The sequence below is a fragment of the Glycine max genome, chromosome 2 (assembly GCF_000004515.6).
Source record: "Glycine max cultivar Williams 82 chromosome 2, Glycine_max_v4.0, whole genome shotgun sequence".
NCBI lineage: Eukaryota > Viridiplantae > Streptophyta > Magnoliopsida > Fabales > Fabaceae > Glycine > Glycine max.
The window spans coordinates 3,119,071-3,137,545 of NC_016089.4; the positions used below are offsets into that span (position 1 = coordinate 3,119,071).

The 18,475-nt window shown below is 28.5% G+C and overlaps 1 protein-coding gene across 1 annotated transcript; it reads right to left on the reverse strand.

Annotated features, from left to right (window-relative positions):
• Positions 1 to 3,554: 3,554 nt before the first annotated feature.
• On the reverse strand, positions 3,555 to 6,727 carry LOC100792107 (spermidine synthase 1-like). Its single transcript, NM_001252932.3, has 9 exons — positions 6,511 to 6,727; positions 5,885 to 5,961; positions 5,660 to 5,782; positions 5,056 to 5,160; positions 4,727 to 4,799; positions 4,560 to 4,631; positions 4,274 to 4,469; positions 4,033 to 4,156; positions 3,555 to 3,935 (listed from the first exon to the last, which is right to left on the reverse strand). Exons 1-9 carry the CDS (start codon positions 6,695 to 6,697, stop codon positions 3,870 to 3,872), a joined length of 1,023 nt encoding a protein of 340 aa, NP_001239861.1. The 5' UTR covers positions 6,698 to 6,727; the 3' UTR covers positions 3,555 to 3,869.
• Positions 6,728 to 18,475: the final 11,748 nt, after the last annotated feature.

The following is an 18,475-nucleotide window of genomic DNA, read 5'->3' on the forward strand; positions in this document are numbered from 1 at the left end:
TTTAAAGACAGGTAAAATACTATTTTGGTCCTCAAAGTATAAACTGTACTGTCAAATTAGTTAATGAAATTAAGAAAATTAAGTCTGTAGGATGTCAAATAAGTTCTTAAGTTTAATTATTTAATATCAGTTTGGTCTTTAAATATATATTAATATTATCACCCTCAACTTTTAAATTTGGACTAAAGTGATTGATAAATTGTACTTTTAGACACAATTTTTTGAGATTTCTTTCGTTTTAAAACTAATATAACAACGCTATATACTTCAATTGACCGAAATGTTGTTCTACCACTATGATGGATTAAACAACTAAACATATGAAAGTTTTATCAATCACTGGTAACAAAAAAGAAAAAATGCCAATAACATAGTTGTTCCTAATTGAGAATTATCATTAAGAACTATGTGGGGGAATCACATCAACTACATCATCCCCACTTGAATGATATAGATGTGAGGTACTCTCATTTTATTTTATTTTGGATAAAGCAAAATTTATTGAAAATGGAAGGACAAGGGGTACTCCTTCCCTTTACAGCAGGATGTAGACATTATAATAAGATAAACACAATGCAGAATTTGACCACTCTTTGTAAGGCATTTATACTTTTTCAAACTTAGCTTTTATCCGCAAGTAGCTTCTAACTCTGATCAATTCCACCACCTTTTCTTGATTCAGCTAAGTATTAAAAGAAATCTAGTTCTTGTGTATCATATAGATCATAAGATGCAAAGCCAAATAAATTTTCGGATACTTTTGTATTCCTTTTTTGATGTTGTTGTTTTTTTTTTTTGTATTTCTTTCATTTTGTCATTCCTAGATTTGACCAAAAATGTTTCTTTGCACAACAAAACCTTGCTTTTCTCACCCAACACCAATAACAACATTGCCAAATGTGATATGAGATATTACAAGTAAATAAAAAGGTTTTCAAATGTTTCCAATTCACAATTACAAAAGACACATAATAAATAATCTGAAATTCCAAATGTTATTCGACTGAAGTTGCACCACTAATAATGTTAAACAAATCGTATGCTAACTTGACTCTCATGATATTAGTACCTCTGCAGCTCTTTCTAAGAAATAAGAAATACATAGAAATAGTTTATCAACAATTTCTTAAAGAACAAAGAGCTCTCCTTGGATTCCAGTGAGATACTACACATGTCTTCAGTTCAATTATTGTTTTCCAAGGCAGATATATAACAAGAGACCAATATCGTTAGGTAAAGAAAGTTGGTCAACTTAGAAGAACATGGAGAGCAAGATAAACTCATTAAAGATAGTAGTTTGTCAGTAAAATTATTTAGCTTTGGTTTGAGATAGAAAGGAATAGTCCGAGTTCCATTACTCACATCCACAACCATCTTGTCTATTTCAGTAAATGCTTATCTTCTCTACTGAGGCATGGCGTGCTACTTCCCGTTGGACTCTACCAATAATGAACGTTTGAACACGTCCAAGAGAGATACCCAATAGTTATTGAGCCTTCAAAACTGAATGGAAGAGGGAGAGACGTCAACAAATGCAAAAAAAAAAAAATTGTTTAACTTTTGAATGTTAGGACCTTTAGAGATATTGTACGTGAACGAAGGCACAAAAAATAAAGAAAAATAGTGCTAAAAAATCCAATTTGGAGGCAACTCATTATTTTTGCAGGAAGTTCAATTTTGACACATGCAGAAATAGGAAGGACTTTTCAAACAACTCTTCAGCAGAACCTTAATTAAAATATCAAATATAACTTCAATTTAAAAAAAATAATAAAAGATCAGGAAAATAGAAAACAAAAAGCAATACAGTATACCCTACCAATAGGGTAAGACGAATCCACTGTGCTTGCATCATAAGTTCCTTTTGGAACATCCCTAAAAAAATACAACTCCTAGATCACTGAGACAAGCTATCATGAGAAAAGTTGTCTTAAACACAAAAATTGTTAAGGAGCACACACATATACACACATATATTGACAACTTTAACTTTGGTAGAGGTCTTTACTCATTCAGCATAAAAAGATCAATTTTTTTTTGGTCAAGTGGCAAGATAAACATGAAGATGACCAATATCATTACGTAGAGAAAGTCGCTCAACTTTGAAGAACATGAAGAGCAAGAGAAACTAATTACATGTAAGATAGTAGTATGTCAGTAAAATTATGCTTTTGGTTAGAGATATGAATGAATAGTTTGAGTTCCATTACTCACATCAACAACCATCTTGTCTGTTTCGTAAATGTTTATCTTCTCTACTGAGGCATGACGTGATATTTGATATTTACTGAAGGAACTCCAATGCAAAAAAAAAAAAAAGTTAGCTTAACTTTTAAATGTTATGACCTTTAGAGATATTGTATGTGGCAAATGCACACAAAAATATTAGCGTTGAGGGAGAAAGTATTTGGCACCAATAATTAGATAAAAACAACTAGTAGTACTACAAGTATTTCAATTTTCACAGGTCTCACTACAGTGTAAGCTAAATTCATGAATAACATCAAATATAGATCATTATTACAGAATATAAAATTAGGTAAAATCATTATTCAGCCAATCATTTCATGCTATACTTTTCGTATCTCTTTAACACAACATAGACAAAAGGAACTAACTTGATTAATATACAGTGCTTGTATGCACAAAGACAAATAGTCATTATGTCAACAAATATTACTTGAAACATAATCTTAGAATATAATTTGAATAAAAAAATAATAAGCAAATCAACCCATATAAGCAAGAAGGAGACATGGAAGCACCATAGAAGTAAAGACAATATGTACAAGCGATTAAGTAAGAGACTTAACACAAATAAAATAATTATAAAAGACTTAGTATTTGTTTGCACTTTGCAGCAATAACGAAAACAAGTAACCCAGCAACATCACAGGTAACAAAGTCTTCTTTCATAATTTTAAATGTTTTTTTTTTTCAAAAGGTGAGAAAGTATAAGCATGGAGTATTGACTGGTATTGGCTGCAGAAAAAGAGCAACACTAGAAGTTGTTGGACCAGATGTAATTTTTGGCGCTTTCATGTCCTTTGTTAGTTATTCTTATTTTTATTTTGTTTCATTTCCTATTATTATTGTACCAATCATTATGTTTCTTCCTTCCAACTTGGATTGCGATTGTTCTAAAATTGTCTATCTGAATATATCATTGATTATTTATCACTTTCGAGTCCGGATTCTGTACAGCCCCTACAGCCCTTTATAATTAAGTATAAAAATATTCTTATTTTTAACAACCATCAGAATACTTCCCTATGTGAACTTCTTAATTCGAACTTCGAGGCATACTTCCCTATGTGAACCAATAGCCATTTATTAAGAATTTATTTCCTCCGTTGTATGTTATAATAAAAAGGAAACTGATTTTACACTTAATAAAAAATTAGTCAATGTTATTAAATTGTACAATTTTTAATTAAAAAATAAATATTTTTTTTAAATTATTTTTTATCAAAACTTGATATTAAATATAATTCTCCTATTATATGAAGGGTATTTTAAATAGTCTTATTAAATGAGATAAAATTTGCTAAATTCTTAAATTTAAGATTTTTATTATATAAAAGAGAATGTAGGGAGTAATTGTTATATGAGCTCTTAATAAATGGAGAAGGGCAAGCACATGCATCAAACAAAAGTTTGCTAAACTGCTAAACGAAGTTCCACAATGTCAATAATGTAAATCACTAGCAACTGAATCCATCATCTACAACTCATTTCATGAAATAAAAGTTGCTCTACATTGTCATCTTGAAGCTCTTATCCCACTTTTCATTGATGGATGGACCAATCCAGTAAAAGGATGAATGCCGACAGCCACATTTGCTCCTTCAATCCCATGAAAAATATTTTCAATTTGTTTTAGAACCAATCTTCCTCTTAGCAAAAGATGGCAAACAGAAAGCCGCTGTATGAATCTGAAATAGAAAACAGACAAAATATATGAGTCAAGTAAGAAAAATCAGTCGGATGTTTTGAAGTTAGTGGAAAAAGAACATGGTCGGAGCAACAAACCTCAGAGTTGTAAAATTTCAATGGTCTTGATTGCTGACTATCATTCTCATTTATAGGATTCACTGGATGCTTGAAATCAACAAGAGGACCCTCAGTTGAGCAAAGCATAAAACCAATCATCCCACTGAAATGGAAATAATCAAAACCAACATAAATATGGTTAATAATATAAATTCTAAACATAGGACTATGTTTTGAAGACTGCAATGCAAATGGGAAAATAATATTTGAAAGGGCATACCTTGGGTATGTAGGAACTGTGGTCCATGCATAGTTGATAGAACCTTTGAATATTTGGCGACAATTAGCCACAATGTCCTCAATGATGTGCATATGAAGCCATATACTTTCTGCTTGAGTACACACAACTCCTCCAGGACGAAGAGCCTTTGCAACGGACGCAAAAAAGGGTTTTTCAAACAGCTCTTGAGCAGGGCCTTAAAGATATCAAATATAACTTCAATTAAAAAAATATTATATTAACTGTAAAAAGACTAGAAAACAAAAGGAACTACAATATACCCTACCAATAGGGTCGGATGAATCCACTATAACTGCATCGTAAGTTCCTTCTGGAACATTCTTCAAGAATGCAACTCCTAGATCATTGAGAGACAATCTATCATGAGAAAAAATTGTCCTAAACAGTAAAGTAGTTAAGGAACATAAAAAAATATGGAGAAGCTGACCATACCATCACCAACAGTAAGTGTTACACGTGGGTCCTCAAAACCTACTGCTATATCAGGGAAAAATTGTTTAGAGACCTGCAAAGAGTGACAACTTCAATTTTGATATTGGGCTTATACTGCTATACCAGAAAACTTCATTCATTAAGCATAAAAGATTTTTTTTAGAACAAGAAAAACATGCAATGACCAATATCACTAAGTAGAGAAAACCACTCAACTTAGAAGAACATGGAGAGCAAGACAAAATAACTATATGCAGAACAGTAGTCTGTCAATAAAATTATTTAGATTTGATTAGAGATAGGAAAGAATAATTTGGGTCATTACTCACATCGACAACCATCTTGTCTATTTCACAAATGTCTATCTTCTCTACTGAGGCATGACGAGCTACTTCCCGCAGGACTCCACCATCTCCTCCACCAATAACCAAAACCTAACAAAAAGAAAACAGCAAGGAAAAGAACAATTAATTCCATACAGCAAGGAAAAGAACAATTAATTCCATACAGCAAGAAAACAGCAAGGGATAACAGGCTAATATTCCTAATCAGCATGATGATGGACACATGGTTCAAGTCATATCTCAAATGTTATACTCCATGAGTGTCATCCTTCCTACTCTCATCAACACATGTCATTCAGATCTCTTCTAATAAGAGGTAAAAGGAACCAAATAGACAAAATAATGTTACTATGCTAAATTTAAACCGGCAGTGCACCCCAAATCAGCATGATGATGGACACATAAATGATATGAGTAAACAAATCAGTGTAGATCATTTCACAAATACTTCTATAATTATTAAAAACTACACACTACTAGTACTTCACAAACATTGTATTTTCTAACTACATAAAATTTGGTGACAAAATTGGCAAACTAGAAATATGCTAAATTCCTAAAGCTAGAGGGAGTTAAAGTATCAAAATACCTTTTTGGGGTTTGAAATAGAGCAAAGAGGAAGATGAGTGATCATCTCTTGGTAGGCACACTCATCCCTTTCTGTGAGCTGAATGACTCCATCCAAAACAAGAACCTTGCCATATGTTGATGACTGCAAAACAAAATCACAGAATACATTATTATAAATAAAACCAAAACCATAAAAAGGGCAAAAACATGTAAAAAAAACAAATTTAACTGAAGCTACATATACCTGGAAGACCATGACATTCTGATAGTCAGACTTCCCTTGAAACAAAATCTTTTCCACCTTCAAGGAGTGCGCCTCCCCTGCAAATCACAATCAGATTCCAACTCATGAGAATCATTACAAAAAGATAGTACAAATATTCCGAGCCAAGAATACAATACAACAACAAAAACTCAAAGATTCACTGTTGTTACTGATAACAAATGCACCCTTTAACCAATACTAGTTCACTTCCTCGTAAAATCTCTAACGAATACAAACCTACAACCAATCAGTTAATACCAAAACACTCTTCCACCTAGCTGCTTCTTAGGAACATTAAGAAATGACACATATAAGAGCATCCTTAAAATCCAAGAGAGAAAAGGGTTCAACAACTCTAGAATCTAATAAAACAGAACCGAAAAAACAATAAATAAATAAAAAGCATTAAAGCACACAGAGATTATATAACATTCAGTTCACACAATAACCAACAGGTAACAATCAACAAAAGGGGTTTGAGATTATTTTACACCAAATAAATAAAACAATCAAACACACGGTTCCTCAAAAAAGGGTTTGAGAAAGTTTAAAAATTGAAGTTAGAGAGTGAACAAGGGAAACGAAAAGAAAGGGGTTTTACTAACCAGGCCACATTGGGCTGATTTCTGAGAACCAACCGGGAATAACAGCAGAGATACCAGGGTATTGAGGGTCATTGGGTAGCGTTGAAACGGCGTCGTTGGAGACTCCATTGGTTTGTTCTTCTTCTTCTTCTTCTCTAGGTCTCTTGACGGGTAAGTCTGTGAACTCTACAACGTTTTCCGCAGCCATCTTTCTCTGTGAACTGAGTAGGGACTCGTTGCCCTCTTCTACTACTGATCCCTTTTATAGGTGTTATTTTGATATTAATGATTATGAGAGAATCAATTTTTTATCTTTATTATTGCAATTATTATCTGCTTCTTTCACGTTAGGTGAGGAAACCTAATCTTAACGGACACACTCTTTGCCCTTTCTCTCTCTTTTCTGTTTCCAACATGTGTTATCTATGCAATTGATAAATAGTTGTTTTAATTGGATATAATAAATGAATATCTTTAAATATATAAATTATTCTTGTATATCTATTTAAATTGTTGTTTTAATCTTTTAGAAAAATATTTGTTTTAAATCAGATTAATTTTTAAAATTACTCTTCAAACGATAGTGTTTCTAGAAAATTTTCTCTAATTAGCGTATTTTTAGAGATTTTTTTTATCTTTTATCTCTTTTAATCTATCATTTTATCTTTATTTTTAAATTTAATTTCTATATTTTTTATAAAATTTATCAATACTTAAAAAATTTATATCACAATATAAATTGTTTATCATAAAAATCTAAAATATAATTTATATGTTTAAAAATATATTTTATAGTAATTTTTAATTATAACATAATTTATATATTTAAAAATATTTATTTATTATAAATTTAGTTATATGAAATAAATTTTTATCTTATATATTGCATTTAAATTCCATAAATATTATTTATGAAATATATTTCACATTTAAAAATTAAAATAATATTCTCAATAATTAAAATAATTTTTCAATGAAAACTGAACCCAAACTTATTAGAATAGTTAGAGGTATCTTGGTAATTTACACAAAAATCAAGACAGTTGCAGGAAAATTCTCAAAAATATTTTTAATATTATATTTAATATTCTAAATGAAAACAAAGTATATACAACTTTTGCAACTATATTTTCCCTAAACCTAGATTTTTTAAGGAGTTTGATAGGGTGTTCAAAACCAAATTAAAATAAAAAATCAACCCAAAAAATCACAAGTCATAGAAATTCGAAGGATATCGATTTGGTTTTTTTTCAAACCGAACGGTTTGATTTGATTTTTGGTTTGGCATACGGAAACCAAACTCAACCGCTCATTTACTTATACAACATGCTATTTGAGTTTAAACTTTTATGAAAACAACACTTACATACAGTTATACACTAAGATTAAAATGCTAAACTTAACACTGAGTCTCTCACTCTCTCCTCTAATGCCTAAAACTGAAACCCTGAAACTCATGCCTAAAATCACTCTCCTTGCAAGACATCTCTCTTCGACATGGGCCTCTTGACATCTGCGAGACATCTCTCTCCCACGTGTGTCTCGATGTCTCTGTTTTATTATTTTTTTAAGTTAAGTCATTATAAGTTGGACTAGTTATTATTTATGTTTTGTCCAATCATAACAAATTTTTTAAGTATTTTTTTAATACTTACTAGTAGAATTTTCAAATCACAAAAACTGAACAAAATTAAATCAAATCGCAAAACATTGATTTGGTTTGAATTGGATTTCATAAATAATTTAAATTAAACCAAATTGCAACACACTTATTTTTCTTGTTTGTTTGGTTCAAACTAATTTTAATCTAAAGCCACATCAAATCGCGCTGCCAACATTCCTAAGTTTGATTACATCAAGGGCATTTTGGTAATTTTGAAGTTCGGTCTAGAAAATTATTCAAAATTCTTATTGGAAAAATACTTTATAATCAAAAGTCAATTGTGTGCGTCAGTACTTTCAAATTTAGAATTTAGTTGGCTACACCTGAATATCTAAAGCTCCAAATCTATTTTGACACCGAATGGAGCATTGTGTTTGGTGTTATCCTGGATCAAGTTTGGTGGAGACGAAATGAATTCATTTTTTGCAATAAATGGACGAGTGCAGAGGGTGTTGTTGGTAGTGTTATGGTCCTGATTAAAGATATCATTAGGAGTAAGAAGTCCCATAACATTTTATCTTTTGATGCTCCTCATAATAACAGTGATAACTAACAAGGAGTGCTATTTTGAGTTGTGATGGAGCTTACTTCATACAACATCTTTAGCTTCTTGTGGTGCTGTGATCCGCAATCATGAAGGAGAGTTCATTACTGCTTTTTAAAGAAGGCTTGGTCATTGTTCGGTATTGAGGCTAAGTTATGGGCCATTTTTCATGGTTTAAATATGGCTTACGATGCAAGGTTAAGGAAGATGACAATAGAAACAAATTGCATAGATGTTGTTAGGCAACTAGAAGCTGGTAGTTTCTTTGGAAGCCATTATGCAGTTCTTCTTTATGAGATTTCAAATGCCAAAGCCAAGTTTCAACAATGCCTCATCGTGCATATTCTCAGGAACAAAAACAAGTTGGTAGATGCCTTTGCTAGAGTTGGTTTTAATTTAAAAGATAAATAATTACTTTTGTTCTTAAATGTGTAATTCGCTCATAAATACGTTCTTAAAAGATGAAAATACAAAATTTAATCTCCAAAAATGTAAAAGGAGCAACAAATATATTCAACTGTTAACTTTCGTTTATCACCATTAATAAAATAGTCTATATGACACAAAGTAACAAATTTGTCACTAAGATGATTGTCAGCGTGAACATCTCAAATTGTCAACATAGAGACATATTTATCATATAATATTTTCTTAACTCCTCGTCTTTCCACTCTTTGTGAATAAGAATAAGATAAATAATTACTTTTTTCTATGAATGTGTAATTCGTTAGCAAATACGTCTTTGAAAGATGAAAATACAAAATTAAGTTTTCCAAAGTGTAAAAAGTGTGACAAATACACCTGGTCATTAACTTTCGTCCGTCACCATTAATAAAATAGTCAAAATTCGAAGAAGTGAAATATGAGATATATTTATCTTTTATTTATAGTAGATTGTAACTAATTATTATAATTTGGAAAAGTTTGTAATGATTGGTACACTCTTACCATGTGTTATTTGGTAAACTCATACAATATTTATTTTGAATAATTTCTATTGTGACAGACAAGTTATGGTTGATAATCAATATTATCGTTATTATTATTGTTTTAAATTATGTTTGCCAATATATTTTTTTAAGTAGTTATTGTAATGTTATGTTTTTAACGATAAAAATTATGAAAATTTATCCTAAAATTATATTTTATCCTTAAATGAATGAAATTTCAGGTCTAACAAATTTTTGTCTAATAGAAACATACTAATATTTAAATCCAATAAAAAATTACTAACGTAATTTATTGACATTTTGATCCAATTGGACGTAATGACATTTAGATCCAAAAAAAAATTATCGACATTTTCATTCAACAAAAAGTTAGTGACATTTCCATCCAAAAATGATATTTTACTAACTTTTTTGGCCAATCTAGTCAGTATGATCATACTGATAATCATTTCAGTGACAAGTTTGTCTCTCTATGTCACGTAGGTTATTTTATTAATAATGACGGACGAAAATTAACAATCAAATGGATATATCCGTTGTACTCTTTACACTTTCAAGACTAAATTTTATATTTTCATCTTTTGGAGACATATTTATCAATGAATTACACATTTTAACAAAAAAAATGACTATATATCCTAATTTAAATTTTGAAGTCTGTGTTTTTATAATAGAAATCCTCACTTTGCTAGAAACTCCTTTGTGTAGTATGATGATGTAGCTAACTCTTTTTGAATAAATTAATTGTGTTTGCGGCTTGTCTTGTCCAAGCAATCCAGAAAAAAAAATTCAGAACTCTCAAATTTCCTTTAGAATTTTAAATATTTTTCTTAAAATAATTTAGAAATAGAAATTTGGTAGAAATCGAGATCCTACATAGTTTAAGAAAATTTTCCGCAGTAAAAACAAAAGAGAAATTTTCAACATTTTGGTTTCTGCTGGCTTAGATGCGAGAAGAAAAAAATCTAAAATTAAAAAGTATATATTTAATTTTTCTTCTCGGTGTAATGTCACTCCTTAATTTTTTTTTATCCCGTGAAAGATAATTTTTTTTTATCTTAGTCATTTGATTCATCAGGAGAAATAATGAATAAAGATACCATTTAATATTATTTTACTGTAAATTTAATAGAGATACCGTTTCATACTAGATTTAACAAATATAACATTTATTGCTAATGTACAATAAATATTAATACTATATTTTCTTCTAAAAAAATATTAATACTATATTTTCTTCTAAAAAAATATTAATACTATATTTATTAAATTTATAATCATTTAGTATATTATTTTAATTTTTTTAACAGTATTAAAAAAAATTCAAATATGACTCCCAGCAAATTATAGGCTTAATTCCCTCAAATTAGAGGGTCATTTTCTCAATTTTCCTAAATAAAAAATTATATATTTTTTCTTAAATTAAAACTTCTAATTTTTTTTTATTTCAGAAGAGAGTAAAAAAGAGTATTTTTAAATTTTGAAAAACTAAAAAAAGCAGTCAGTCTAATTAGTGAGACTAAGGGGATGAATTAGATTAAGATTTTAAAAAAATAGTATAAAAAAGATTCCATAAATTTTAAAAGATTTTGTGAGACTAATAATTTTTAAGATTTTTTTAAAAAACCTGTATGATTTGAATTTTATACTTTAGATTTTAATGAATATAAATTTATAAGATTTGAAAGGATTTCATCATTCAATTTAATCTTTTAACACAATAAATCATATTAAGTAAGTTTTAAAGCCAGTTAAAATCGGTTGTCAACGTGTATCTTAATGCCCAAGAAATCTTCTACTGGACAGAAACATGGTTTACCAAAAGCAAAATTGGTTTTACTGCAACTCTCTTCCTCTCACGTGATTTTTCAATTAGCCTTAATGGAGCAATGTGACTCACTAATTAGAATGAGTGGATGAAAATTAAAACCAACCAGAAAATTCAATTGGTTTAAAAATATTGGCTTCATGAAAACAAAAGAAGTAAGTACTTAAATCAATCAGATTTAATAACGATTACGTGAAATTGAAAGAATTAATTATTTAAAATAATAAAAAAAACCTTTTCATTTTATGTTGTTACAGAAAAACAAAGCAAGAGAAACGAGAAGTAACCTTTGCATGACAGTTATAAATTAGCATGCGACTATTAAAGATTATGAGGAAAATTATGAAATATTATACATGAATATCTATATTTTTTTAACAAAGGTCAAACCATTAATATATATAAGAAACGTAAAATGCCAAGCCATTTACACTAACCATTACATCAACAATCCCATAACACCCAGTGGAGGTATTGGACCCAAAGTCTGCAAAAACCAGAACCATAAAACCTGCTATATATCAGAACAAGCACATAAACACCGTTCTCCTTTTCATAGCCTCATATACGCCGAATGGGACTTGAATGTCTACATAGTCTTTAAGAAAAGAAAAAGACAAGAAATTACGAGTAATAAGAGAAAAGGAAAATAAAAGAATTCAGTAAACTCTCATAGTGTTTTTAGATGGAGAAATTAAAAATTCTTGAAAAATTTTAAATTCTAAAAATTTCAAATACTTTAATTAAAATTAGAATATTTTCAAAAGTGTTTGGATAAAAAAATTAAAATTATGGAAAAAATGAATGAAAAAAGAGAAGATATTGTTGGTGTGTTAGTTATACGTGTTCCTCCATGCTCATATCCGATCGATATTTTAGGAAGTGTGTTTCTTGAAGAAGACGGTAGGAAATTTAAATTTCTCATCTTTTAGAATAAACTTGAAATTCCAGATTTTTAGTTGTTTAATATTCTGTTTTAAAATTCCAAAATTTTAAATTCTTCAAAAAAAACATCCAAACAATAAATTATAAATTACAAAAATTCAAATTCTCTAATAAATTAATTTCTTCAATTAAAATTTTCTATCCAGATATACTCTAAGGTTTTTTGAATTCTCTAACTATGGTCATATATTGTCACGCACTCACGTGTGAAAAATATAGTTATCTTGAAATGGTGCACTGTATACCATGAAATCATGAATATAAAATGAAGGAATAGCTACATATTTTTGTGGTGTAAAAAGGGATATCTACATATTAGATATTAGAAATACAGATTTTATTATTAAATAAATTTGAATCAATTGATGCAAAAAATTCTAAACAAAAGGAAAAATTATACAAATTAATATTTCATGAAGTTTAACTCGATCATATTAATTAGGCGCATTATTCCTTCCTTTTATTTCTAAAGTGCACTTGCTGTCCTTTAAAAGAGGTTAGTGTAATTTTAATTACCTCTCTGGGAAGAAAAAAACATAATAAATTATAATAAGAATAATATAATTTCAAGAGAATTGAAGTGAAAATATTTAACTTTTGAGAATGCTAAATGTAATCATATTAAACTTTATTGTATTTTATTATAATAACGATATATATGAAAGTTTTAATTTCACGTTCAATTAATTCTTCTCTCATCAAATTAGCATACTTTGAAGTTAAAGTGATATTTTCAGTAATTGATAAAAGTACACCTTGTGACAACTAGAAAGAGAAGAATAAGTAATTTATAAGATTGATAATGACTCAGTTTGGTTAAACTTATATATTGAAATTTGTTTAAATTTATCTTTTAAAATAAATATTTATTTAATAAAAAATAAGTAATTTTTTTATTTTTTATTGTGTTTGTCTAAATTATTTTTATTTAAAAAAATAATTTTCTATTTATTTTAAGAAATAAATATTATCTATTTCTTAAAAAATATTTATATTAAAAAAAATTATTTTAAAGTTTAAAGAAACTCAGTCAATATGTTAGTTACTGTAAAATAGAAATAGAAAAAAAAAACTAAAAAATTCTTTATAAAGTGTTTATAAATTTTAAATTTTTTAAAATATCACCATTCATGATTCACCCACTCAATATAAATCCTCTCAAGAAAGATGGTCCAAACTCCAATAGGGTCCAATAGAAAGTAAAAAGGAATCTGGTTTTCTTTTTTTTCATTGAGGTGTGTTCTGATTTGGCAATGTGCTTCCGACTGCAGTACATGCCAAGATCCGCACACGTTAGTTTACATGAGTAGTAATTTGAAAAGTACAAGTGTGAATGATAAGGCTCTCAATTAGGGTTTCTTTTGGATTAATAGGATATTTGACTAACATGCTTTTTGATTTGCATTCGTCACTGACATAGTGTAGATGTAGAATCTTCTCACTCAAACCTTACATGAGTTACATCACAAAGCGATGCTACCACGCCCTTTTGGCTTTTTATATTATAAATATAGTTGTAATGATATTTGGATATGATTTCATACAGATTATTTAAGTTTCTAACCACTAGTCTATTGTTAGTGACTTTTATATTATATACCATGTTATATGTAAATATTAATGGATATACTTTGGCATTAGTTAAACAAATAAACAAATATTTATAAAAGAATATTTCCACATTAAAATAAAAATTGTTAATTTTTTTAAGTAAGTGAAAATATTTTATAGAGCTTATTAAATGCTCCTCAATTAATATACAGTTGTTAACACAAACAATAAGGCAGCAAATTCAAGTAATTAACTTCTATTTTATATAATAAAAAAATGCATAAAAAACGACATCTACACAGTTGGCAAAACATATGATGAGAACGAGCTAAATTTGGCAGGCATTAACATGTGATGAAAAACTCATGACTATTAGTTTAATATACTTTACTAAATTTATCTTCAATGTTAACTTTTTCTATAGGATAATGCCAAACTATTCTATAACTCAAATTTTATTCTGATAATATCAAATAAATTAAGATGATAAGATATATTTTTGGTCAATCTATATATTTTTTAAGCTTAGTAATAGTTTTACTCAAACATATGGAGCTATTAGATCAACCAAAGTCAACCTAACGCCACATTCACACATAAAATGTTAGTTTTTATTACTAAAAGTGAGAAACCAAACAACTAAAATTGAACAAACATATTTTGAATATTTAATTCTCAAAGGTGTATGTAAATTATACTTTTCCTATTTGCATGTCGAAAAGTAGATGAAACAAATAGAAGTGTTGACAAGTTTTAATGTGTGTTTGGATTGATGGTAAGAAAAATGATTTTAAAGAATTGATTATTTTAAAATTAATTTTGCTATAAGTAGAAGATACTCCTACTTATTTTAATTCTACCATAATTTTTTCATCATAATTGAATCTATCATGATTTTAAAAATAATTCAAATATATAAAATTTAATCAAAATCAAAGTTAATCCACTTCACCATGATTTATTATGATGGGAAGGTCATCCAAACACACACTATTATAAGATTAACAACCCATTATTAAATAAGTTATTACAATTTATTGGTGGTCATACTTTAATTGAATCATGGATCAACAATTATATTAAAAGTGTGAAAAAAAATATATAACATATAAATTTTCTTATTTTGAGAAACTAATGTAATTGCACTATATATTCAGCAACAAAATGGCCTTTTACCTTACAATTACCTTAAATTGCAAATACAAGTGGAAACAATTGTTTCCTGATCCCAACTCGTGAGAGGAGAGAGAGAGTAATAAGGTTACAACCTTAAAGGTTTTTAATTAATTAAGCAAACCATATGACTGATAGTCGATCCAAGAAAAATATCTGCATATTATATTTGGCCCTAGAACGAAGAATCTTGGAATGGAATAAGTCAAAATACTGTTTGGAAAGAGGTTGACATCCTCAATCAGAAGATAATAAAGACAAATATGAAATCATAATTAAATTATTCAATGGTCTATCTCGAGATTTGGGTCACCATTCCATCTACACCTAATGCATTGTAATTTATAACTTATAAATCAAGTTAATTTATCGAGCAAAATACATAAATATTTTGGGATCCCAAAATACTCATTATTTTGGGATTTCAATCACATTAATATTCCTTTTTCAATAATGATATTAATTTTGTTTACCCAGAATAGTCATGTGTTGGTTACATGATTCTTTAAGAGATTTTTTATAACAAAAATATTCATATCTTTTCTCTAACAACAGTTTAAATCATATATTTTAGGAATTTTTCATGTCTTTGTTGATTTTTATGTGATTCTTGTTAGCCAAATTGATTTTTTTATGCCCTTGTTTGATTTCTTTATGCATTTGTGAGCAATTGTTCTACCCACAGTTCAAGTTGAATCGCAACCAAACCAACATTGACCAACTCAAATCACCGACCAAACAAAATTGTCGAAGCCAACGCAATCGAACACCATTGTGGAGAAATCAGTGGAGGAATATACTTTTAACCCCAGCAAATGCATGCGGTGGCCGTCGAAATCCTAGCATACAAAGATGGTGGCCATCAAACTCGAGAGAGAACTCAAACCTTAGCATAATACATTTTGGGGGTTTCAGAACTATGAAGGATAATTTCGATGTTTCACAAGCCCACTAACAATGTTAATTAACAATTTCAATTAGAGGTGCAAAAGAAATGCATTTTAAGAGAGAAAATGCGCATGTAATATGTTTAAACTTGAGAGAGTGTTTGTGTAATTTGCTCTAATCTATTTGATGTCAGGCGGCTTCGGTATCCAAAGGCCCGAAAGAACATTTTTTTTTTACCGATGATACAACATTATTATAATCCTTCTTATTGCTAAAATAAATTCTTAAACTATTAAAATACTTTTCACTTTAATTAATGTGTGTGTATGTGTGTAATTAAAATTAAAATATTTTAAATTTAAATCAAAATTTTATTTAACCATAAAATCTATAAAAGATTTATCAAACAATATCTTGAAAATTTAATTTTTTCATCCTAAAATATCTCAAACCACCAGCATGTACCACCCTGATTTCATCAAATCCTAATATATTAAGATATACTATCCAATAAGTTTACCGAATATAATTTTCATCAATCAAAGTGTAGGATTATACTTTTCTATTATACGAGTTGATAATTTAACTAGGCTTATGCTAAATAAACCTCCCATTTGTACTTTTACACCCCTTCCACTTATTGAAAAAATAATAAGAGATAGGAGGTGTACAAGTAAAGAGGGATGCGTGTTTAGAAAAGCCTTTGACTCGTTACCAAATTAAACCCTAATTGGTAAGAAATAAAAAAAAAAGAAAAACAAAAATGGGCCATAAGTGATTTTCGGGCAATAGAACCACAAGTGATTGAGTGCAAAAATGGGTCAAAATAAAAGGAGAAAAAAAATCCAGAATAAACAAAAATCAATCTTTTGCTATATCCACTTCTTGTTTTTGCTAAGTACACTTATATTTATTTATTTGTTGTGATATATACCCTTTTATACCCATAACATTGATAAAAAATTATTATTTTTCAGAATTTAATTTCTGGAACAAATTTTTATTTTTAACATTCCAAAAAATACTTTTCAGGATGTTTAAAAACAAAATTGTGTTACATTTTTTTCCTTAACCTTTCCAGAATACTGTTTTGTGTTTCAGAACGTATTTTTTGAATGTTAAGAAGAAAAAAGTCAAGCAGGATACTAGGACCTTTAAAAACCTCACATGAAAGGAAAAATTGTACAATAGTGAAGCCATTGAAGTGGAGAATGCATGCAATTGATATTGATCGTTCAATTAGACAACTCTAAGAGACACTCACTCCACAACAGTAACTTGGAATTTGGGGGATGAAAAAACCCTAATGATAGAACAAGAGACTAAGCAAGGGAAGCATAAAGGAAACCAGGAGACATCGAAGGTGATGAAAGGAGTGAAAGATAGGAGGGGGTGTGATGAAAGAGAAGAGACTGTGTTGTTATGAAAAAGAGAATATGCTGTTGCGCTGAAAAGGAGAAGGTTATTTAAGTATTTTTATTTGAAAAAAATAAAAGAAAAGGACATTGTACTTAACAAATAAAATGAATATAATAAAAAGCCGAGAAAACCAGCTACATAGTGATGTGAGCTTCAGGAACTACTTTCGGCCCAATAAGAAAAGAAAACAGAAGAAGAATAATGAAAGCCCAATTTAATTACCAATTAGTCAAATTAATTTAATTGATCACTCACGAATTTATTTTAATATTCCTTATAGTTATTAATTGTGTATTAAATATTTTTTTAATATTAATAAAATCACTAATTTTTTTCTTAAAAAACATCACTAACATTTTAATTGGTGTCCAATGATGGATTTATTTAAGTTTGTGAATTTTTCTCCAAAAGAAAATTAAAACATCTTTCAAATTTTTGTGAAAGGGTAACATTTCATCAGTTTTAAAAATTAAAATATCAATTTATTTATTTTAATAATAAATAGATTAAATTAAACTAATTAAATAACTAGAAGAACTAAACTAATAATTTAGTTTCCACAAAAAAAAACCCTAATAATTTAGAAGTAAATTTAACTACACACAATTCGATCTACACCTCGTACATAAACAAAAATCAACCAAGGAGAGTCTAACTTTAATTAAATAAGTGTGTCAGTGTTATAAATCTTTTATACATAAAAAACAAAAATCAATCAATAAAAGAAGAAAAAGGAAAGGCAAAATTGGATTAGTCATCATAACATGGAATGCCAAATCAGTCGACACAATGCTGGCCAATCACAACAATATATTTCCGGCAAAATTTTGAATAATTGAATCACAGTCATAGTGACGTGTACAAAAGAAATACTATATCTTCCCAAAATATTAATAATATTTAAATAAAAAATATCAAATGAAAAAGAGAGAAAATGTTTCTGGTCTTAAAATATTAAATACATTAAATTTAATATTTTTTATTTTTCAAATTGATTAATTAGGATGATTCAAAACTTATCTTTG

Bases quoted from the DNA above. Each gene is read 5' to 3' on its own strand.
- LOC100792107 (NM_001252932.3), bottom strand. From the start codon at position 6,697: ATGGCTGCGGAAAACGTTGTAGAGTTCACAGACTTACCCGTCAAGAGA. The intron at 5,783-5,884 runs GTATATGTAGCT...TTTGTTTTGCAG, and splicing joins AGAATGTCATGGTCTTCCAG to TCATCAACATATGGCAAGGT. The intron at 5,161-5,659 runs GTATTTTGATAC...TCTTTTTGTTAG, and splicing joins CTATTTCAAACCCCAAAAAG to GTTTTGGTTATTGGTGGAGG.